This window comes from Coffea arabica, chromosome 3c (genome assembly GCF_036785885.1).
Source record: "Coffea arabica cultivar ET-39 chromosome 3c, Coffea Arabica ET-39 HiFi, whole genome shotgun sequence".
In the NCBI taxonomy this organism is placed as follows: Eukaryota; Viridiplantae; Streptophyta; class Magnoliopsida; order Gentianales; family Rubiaceae; genus Coffea; species Coffea arabica.
In genome coordinates, this window is record NC_092314.1 from 43940793 (window position 1) to 43948909 (window position 8117).

The 8117-nt window shown below is 31.8% G+C and overlaps 1 protein-coding gene across 1 annotated transcript; it reads right to left on the bottom strand.

Annotated features, from left to right (window-relative positions):
* Nucleotides 1-5484: 5484 nt before the first annotated feature.
* LOC113733744 (polygalacturonase-like) lies at nucleotides 5485-7572 on the bottom strand. The gene is made up of 4 exons (XM_027259931.2): nucleotides 7105-7572; nucleotides 6358-6647; nucleotides 6055-6283; nucleotides 5485-5940 (listed from the first exon to the last, which is right to left on the bottom strand). Exons 1-4 carry the CDS (start codon nucleotides 7543-7545, stop codon nucleotides 5722-5724), a joined length of 1179 nt encoding a protein of 392 aa, XP_027115732.2. The 5' UTR covers nucleotides 7546-7572; the 3' UTR covers nucleotides 5485-5721.
* Nucleotides 7573-8117: the final 545 nt, after the last annotated feature.

The window sequence follows — 8117 nt, forward strand, 5'->3', positions numbered from 1 at the left end:
ACATCATATATTCCCTTTAAAACCTATTTAGTTCACACTTGTCTTTTCAACCTTTCCTTTTCTTTTTTTGCCCCTTTACTTCCAATATTTCCTTAATAATACTCTATTTTTTAGATTACTCTTATACCTGAATAAATAACTACTGATCTTCTTAAAAATAATGTCAAACAAATTAGCTATAAGTATATATCTCAATATGCAGGGATTGAAAAAAAAAACAAAATGTCAATTGAAAAAATTAATTGTACTAGAATATATCTTAGTAAGAATGGAGGAAAGAAAGGAAAAGTCGTGTTCAAACTAAATCAGAACAATGAAGTTGGAATAACTATTATTTTTAAGTAGATATGGTGCACCTCGTACAATAAAATTTTTCTTGTAATGTCAATAAAAAAAAAAAAAGAGAGTAAAGAATAAAGGTAGGCTGCCATGTAAATGTAGGAGTAGATATTTGCATTCAATAATATCCATTAGAAGTCCATTTGCAATGAAATATATTAGAAAGGCTATATATTTCAATTTATGTTACCTTGGGAATATTTTTTCAAGAACTGAATTATTTGGGGCAAAAAAAATTCATGGTGCATTTACCGATATGTGATCTATAAATAAGAAAGAGAATAATTAGGATAGTATGGTTATTAGGGGTCAATTAAACAAGGGTTAATTACATTAACCTCCCTTGAGGTTTGATCAAACTACCAATCAAACCTCGAGGTTTAACCAAATAACAAATACTCCTCATACATAACTTTCGTTAAATAAGTTAAGGGAAAATCGTTAAAACGTCCCTCATATTTTACAAAATAATTTTTTTCATCCCTCATTTTTAAAAATGCATTTTTATATCCCTTACAAATTCACATTAGTTAAATTTGATCCCTCTCTAGGTTTCTAACTAGTTTTTGGTTGGAATCCACCACATGCCTTGCTTGTAATCATTTTTTAAGGGCAAAATTATCAAATCAAAGTTTACATAATCCGATCCGTAGTCCCTTACATTTCACAAAACGAATTTTTTTGTTCCTCACATTTCACAAAATGAATTTTTTCATCCCTCATATTTTACAAAATAAATTTTTCATTCCTTATTGATCATGTGTACGAATAACTTTTTTTGTAAAACTAATATATATATCTATTTGATTTCACCTAAACGTACTGTTCAAGTGAAATTAAAATAGATATATACAGGGATTTAAAAAAAATTGTTAGTTTTTTACTCATGTTCATTGCTTTTACTCGAAAATTGAAAACAAATGAGATATTTAATTCTAAACATTATCCAATATTTATATCGAATTAAATTTGAATAGAAAAAATAAACAAATGAAAAATATGACATATGAAGTAAGTATTGAAACTTTCAAATTTTAAGATAATCATAAGGTAAGAAATTTAACTGTTAGTCTTAAAGGTAGCAAGTAAAATTTTAAGGTTTAAATTGAAATTTGTTACCATGACTATAAAAATCGAATTAACACCAATTAATCAGATGGTTTTATTACATAACTTAATAAATGAATTATTACCAAAATAGAAAAGGTTACAAATATTGAATAGATTTACATGGTGAAATCAAATATAAATATATACATGGGTTTAAAACAAAATTATTAGATTTAAACCCATGTATATATCTCTTAAATAGAATATGTACAACTACAATTAGTTTATTTAGGTAAAATCAAATAGAGATGTATTACATATTGTTCGTACTGTTCAGGTGAAATTAAATAGATATATATATGAATTAAAAAAAACTATTCGTATACATGGTCAATGAGAGAAGAAAAAATTCATTTTATTAAATGCAAGGGATGAAAAATTTTATTTTGTGAAATATGAGGGACGAAACAATTCATGTTGTGAAATATAAGGGAGAATAGATGGATTATGTAAATTTTGATTTGATAATTTTGTTCCTAAAAAATAATCACATGCAAGGCATGTGATGAATTCTGGCCAAAACTAGTCGAAAACCTAGACAGGGATCAAATTTGATCAATGTGAATTTGTAAAAAACGTAAAATTACACTTTTAAAAGTGAGGGACGACAAAAGTTATTTTACAAAATGTGAGGGACGTTTTGAACGATTTTCCCATAAGTTAAATAGAGCCTATGAAAACACCAAATGCCCATAAGTTTAAACCACCTAGTTACCAGAAAGCAGCATATACAGATACACCTCTTTTTATTTCTTTTCTATTTATTGTTATTTTTTAATCTATTTCTTATGCCATCTCCTTGCAAATTTTTATTAGAAGCTTTCAAAGTGGCACCATGACTACAACTATTGACACTATGATTACAGTTGCCAACCATCACTAAACATGTCAATGGATCAGATCTTATTCAGATCCAACCATACCCAATGTATTTGGATAGGATTTAGATTTAGTTTCTCAAATCTAGACCCTACTCAGATCTAGACCTTGTAAAAGAGTTACGGGCTTGGGTAGGATCTAATTTTTTATGATTCATATCCAAATCCAAAACCATACCAGACTCTATTTAGATCCATGTATATAAAATTAAATTATACACGCGCGCACACACACACACACACACACACACATATATATATTAGTAAATTTATAAAATATTCTAATATTCTATGATCATTGGAGCAAATGCAGTAAGACTTCATGATTGTTTTCTTTTTTCAAGTTAATTCTAGTTGTTATTGTAATTAGTACAAACATTTTCAAAAAACCGAGAAAAAGTAAAGGCAAATAAATGAAAGATTGGACATCGATACAGTTGAAATTTTAAAAATAAATCAAAACAGTCGATAATAGTTATTTTTTGAGTTCATAATATTGCATCCACCTTCTTGAATATTAATTTTATTATTTGAAAATAAAAATTGGATGGTGTTTATATATTTTGAAATATGTATATTTTTAATATATTTTTACTTTATTGTATTTAGAATAATACAAACGTATCCATTGGGTACCCAAATCCAAGAGAGTCTGGATTTGGATTTATTTTGTCAGACCCATAAGGGTCTGGGTCTAATTAAATTTAATGAATGTGGATTTGGATCAAAGAGATCCAACCCAAACCCTACCCATTGACATGTCTAGCCACCACTGTATGATGTACGGATTTACCGAAGTTTGCACTCAAGATTGGATACTAGATTTATATATATATATATATATATATATATATATATATATATATATATATATATATATATATATAGCAATTCCGGAATCCAAAATGCCCACAATGCTGCCAAATGAGCCCCAAATAAGAAGTTGAATCTTTTTCACAGCTCAATAGATAGTTTGATAAGTTAGTGATTTTTTGTCCGTATTTCAAACTATGGTTAACCAACATGTTAACTAATCAATCCCCTTTTGCATTGATTTAATTTTGTTTTGCACAAAATATTACTTTACACTTCACATGAATTTTCCGAAGGTTACATACTTCACTTCCAAACGTAAGAAAAGTCCTACTAGTTTTGATTGTATAAATATAGGATAAATTTAAAAATATCTATTGATATTCGTGATTATTCACTTAGCTCCCTTGTGGTTAGGAAGACTATTCTAAGTCATCTTGGTAGCTCAAGATGACCATAATAACCTTTTACTATTTTTTTTGGTGTGTACAAACTAGTCTTTTGGCCAGTCAGTGCAGTGCATGCTATCTTAGCCAAAGAAAAAACACATTAAGATACGGAAATTCCAAGTATAAGAGCATAGAAGATTGAACCAATATCCAAACTCTGGAGTTTGCTTCTCTATGGATATGATGCTTAGCTTGGTAATCGAAAATAATAGAACTGTGAAGAGTGGAAATATTTTTTTTCTGGAAAGACGAATCCTAAGAATTGGTAGACTGCTTTAACTTATAAGAACAACAAATATGAAAACAGACATTCATGAGATACACAAATTTATGGTTATTTCTTTGGAATTGTATCTCACATAGTGGCTCACTTTTTTCATCTTTAGTTTTCTTTGTCACTGAATTCTTTCAGAATTTCACTCCAAGAAGTAAGGATAAAGTGCATATGCAAGGATAAATAGATTGAGCTTCACAGGTCGACAAGTCAGAAGATTACTTTGACACAACGAAAAAGTTTAGGGCGTAAAAAGTTCAAAATAAAACTTTAGAGACTCCATCAGACTCAATGGCGGATCTAAGGTTGGGGCACGCCCCCATTGCCCCCCTTAAATTCTTGTAGTACCCATAAAATTTTGATATAACTTTAAATGTGTACCTTGTAGTTTTCTTATGAAAGATGTAAAGAATTGCGTGGTCCTCTAAGTTAGTTCATGAAGTAAAATTCTAAAAGGATATGTTGGTCACAAAGTTCTATTTGAAGTAAACTAAAAAAAATATTTTTATTTTAATTACCAAGTACCAATTATATCATTCACTTCCTTTGGTCTCCAATCCCTAATTTCCCTTCCCTCCTCTGGTCCCCCATTTTGCCCCCACAACCGAGAGGTACTCTTCCTTCTACAACCAAGCTAGCTACTCTTCCGCTTGATCATTTCATCCGATTCAGAGATTGCACTGGAATCAGTTGATCTTTTGGGTCCGCCACTGATCATTGCAACTCTTTTCTAAACTTTTCACCAACTTTTGGTGATCATCAAAATCAGGTTCTAAACAATTACTTATTATTATTATTTTGAATTTGTTTGCAAATATATTTCTAGAGCATGAGGCTACTACTATTTTAAAAAATTTGAAACTGATTAGTTAATGCAATAACTAATAAATGGATTATTTGATAAATATTTTAACTTGTGAAATGGTGCTTTTATTGATTTATAATTTATTTTTTATTTGCCTTGATTAGTTTCTTATATTGGAGTTAATGTAATGATGAATAGAGCGCCATTTGACATATATTTGCTTGTTGTTACAGCTATCATATAAAGGGATTTTTCAGTTATGAATATAGTAAGAATGGGTTACGAAATAGAATGTGAGACATTTGAATGAATGATTATTTAGTTGCTTACATTAAAAAAAGTATATTTCGTAAAGTTTAAAATGAAAAGTTTTGTAAACTGTTATCGAAATATGAAAACTTGTCATGAGTAATTGTAAATGGTTTAGTTTGCTTTTTGAAATAAAATTATTATTACATTAATAATTTTGAGTTTGTCTTTTTATGTTTTTCATGGAATACATGCATCTTTTGTACTTCTTGGTGAATATTTTTTTAAAAAAACAAGAAAAAGAGTAGGTAAAAAATTGTAGTGTTGCTTTTGCCCCCACTACGAATTTTTTCTAGCTTTGCCACTGATTAGACTTCATAAATAGTTCAGGGACTAAATAAAAAAAATCAAGGACCTCCGTGAGATTTTAAAAGATGCAAATTTCTCAAATATGAATATGATTTCAATTTCTAGACGATATCAAGGATAAAGTTCCATAAACATTTAAGTAGAAGATGTTAAAGCCATTTTACTTGCAAATAGATTTTGAATGAAGGAGGGAAGATGTTAAAACCATAAAAGAACATATTTTGTTGTATTAATATCAAATGTGTTGATCGCAAGGCCAGGCTCTGGTCAAGAAGGCCAATCCAGCCACAGGCACAAGCAAAACTTACACTTTTACAGTACATTATACAAAGCTAGACTGCTTCACTTTCTCAAGTGAGCTCTTATTTTCTACAAGAATTGTGCAACTATTTTGCACATATTTTAAATACGGTATGTAACTTCATGCATTTTCTCCTACAAACAGGCTTTCGGCTCAACTAGACCGGATGAAGATCCGCCCGCATTGACACATGAAGCCGTAGCTGGTCGATCTTTGTAGGAAAGATTGACATCTTCTAGAATTATACGGCTGCATGGATACCTTTTACTGCAGTCAAAATTTACAGCAACTTCAGTTGCTGATGTTCCATGTACATCTTGGTATGTCACATCACTAATCCTCACACCTGAGGCCTGCCAAAAATTAATGTACACATTTATCAGCTCCCATTTTCTGATCTTTTTTTATAAATAAATGTTTTTGCAAAACATAAATAATAATAATAATAATAACCCTTTTGATCATACCTGACCAGGACATTTGGCCCTATTTGGGCAGTAATTTTGGTCGATAATGATGGGGTTTTTGACATTAACCATTACTGCATGCTGAAACAGAACTCCAGTAACAAATCCATTGCTAGGCATTGCCCATGTTTTTATCCTCAGACCATTTTGTGTGCCCGAAAGTGTAACAGTTTTAACTGTCACATTTTTAACTCCTGGTTCTTGCAAATTACTTCCCAAACTGCCAATACTGAAACAAGCACAAAATCAATGTATTGACTAAATAAATCAAAATTACAGCAACTAAGTTTCCGATTTTGATACCTTATTCCATGGCCAGGACCACAGTTGATATTCTCAATCCACATGTTGGAACTTCCAGGGCCTAATGAGATGCAATCATCACCAGTGCCAATGTGAGAGTTAGTAATTGTAACACCTGAAGATGATTGCACATGAATTCCATCAGTGTTTGGGCTGTTTTCTGGAGCTGAAATCTTTACTCCCTCTAGCCTAGTGTTTTGGCAGCCGTCAAGGTTGATATGGAAAAATTGACTGTTTAACGAACTTAATCCACTGACCAAGACATTGTTTGAATTGTAGAATCCCAGTGACTGTAGCAGCATAAAAAAGAAGAAACAAATTAAGGGAAATGATTAGTCATACATTCTAATTCAACTGAACGGGGAATAAAATTTCACGGTACATGCTCATAACACATTGTGGTTTTTCAGTGCATAACACATACCTATTTGGCATTTGGTCAAAAAGGACGAAAACGAAGACATTTGATTTTGGAATCATCTAAAGCTCAAAATAGTACTTTTCTCTTTCGTGGATCTAATATAAAAACAACACGAAACTAGTTTTGTGTGGGATTATTTTGCTTGACAAATACTACAGCAGAATTAAAGTAATATTTTTAGTCTTGATTGCAGGTCAAGCGTTCAAACTCTGACACCTGCAATTTAATCTTGAGGGTGTTTTTAGTATTGTACCCCTTTAAAGTAGTTTAAATGTTGCCGATTCTTGTAAGGAAAAAAAAAAAGCAGTGGAGACTATACAACCTACCCTTGCTCCTTTAGGGCAATTCTTGCCGGAGTTTTTGCAAGCCCAGAGACCAGTCCCTTGGCCATCAAGAGTTCCACCGTATATCGAAAGTCCATTAGTTCTTTCAAACGCGAGCCACTTACCAGTATCTCCAAGAACATTATAATCAGATGGAGCAACAAGGGTTCCATCAATGAGAATGGTTATAGCATTATTCTTGCAATTTTTGCCCGAAAATGATGCTCCACCAACCAAAAAACTTCCTCGTGGAACATAAATTGTTGCAGGCTCAACTGAGGCACAAGCTGCAGCCCATGCACTCAGAAAAGATTTCGTGGAATCACTTCTTCCGTCAGATTTCGCCCCGTAACTCTGCACATTGTACGTTACACTCTCAGCTGATGGCAAGAGGAAGAAAAAGAAGAGAAACGGGGCAGCAAGAAATCTCATTTTGCTGTTCATTTTCTTATCAGGGGTGGCTACTAGAAACTGTAAAGGCTAAGGTTTTGCTGTAATAATCCGAGGGATGAGAAACTTGGAAAGCAGTGGGTGGTATTTATAGGCTTGGCGTGCATTTAGGGATCGAGCAAATCACTCCATGCTGCCAATAAATATATATTTTTTCAACTTCAATTTCTTGTGTTAGTCAATGTGAGAAATGGCAGTTCAACTTTAACTAACAAAAACTGTACGAGTAAACGTGAAGGACAAGAAGAAGAAGAAGACGGAAGAGAATTATCGGCTGAAGTTCTTATTATACATACATGGAAAGATGGAAGGACTAGTTCTGATTACAAAAATGGACGAAATATTCTGTGATCACACGGTTCGCTTTCGATTAATTGGGTAGCAAAAATTTCGTAATCTGGAAGCAAACATTCCCGTAAATTTCCATTAATTCCTCTTCTGTATCATTCCAATTCGTAATTTCTTGAGGATAGAGTAGCATGGATCAATGTACGCTATATCCTGAGGAAGAAGGCTTTATTTGTCTTTCTTCCTTTCAAAACATTGTTTCTGAGTAGTTTAGAAAT

What these genes read in the sequence shown, in the direction of transcription:
- LOC113733744 (XM_027259931.2), bottom strand. Translation starts at nt 7,545, where the DNA reads ATGAACAGCAAAATGAGATTTCTTGCTGCCCCGTTTCTCTTCTTTTTC. An exon ending in GGTCCTGGCCATGGAATAAG is followed by an intron (nt 6,284 to 6,357) that starts GTATCAAAATCG and finishes TGCTTGTTTCAG; the next exon opens with TATTGGCAGTTTGGGAAGTA. An exon ending in GGGCCAAATGTCCTGGTCAG is followed by an intron (nt 5,941 to 6,054) that starts GTATGATCAAAA and finishes AATTTTTGGCAG; the next exon opens with GCCTCAGGTGTGAGGATTAG.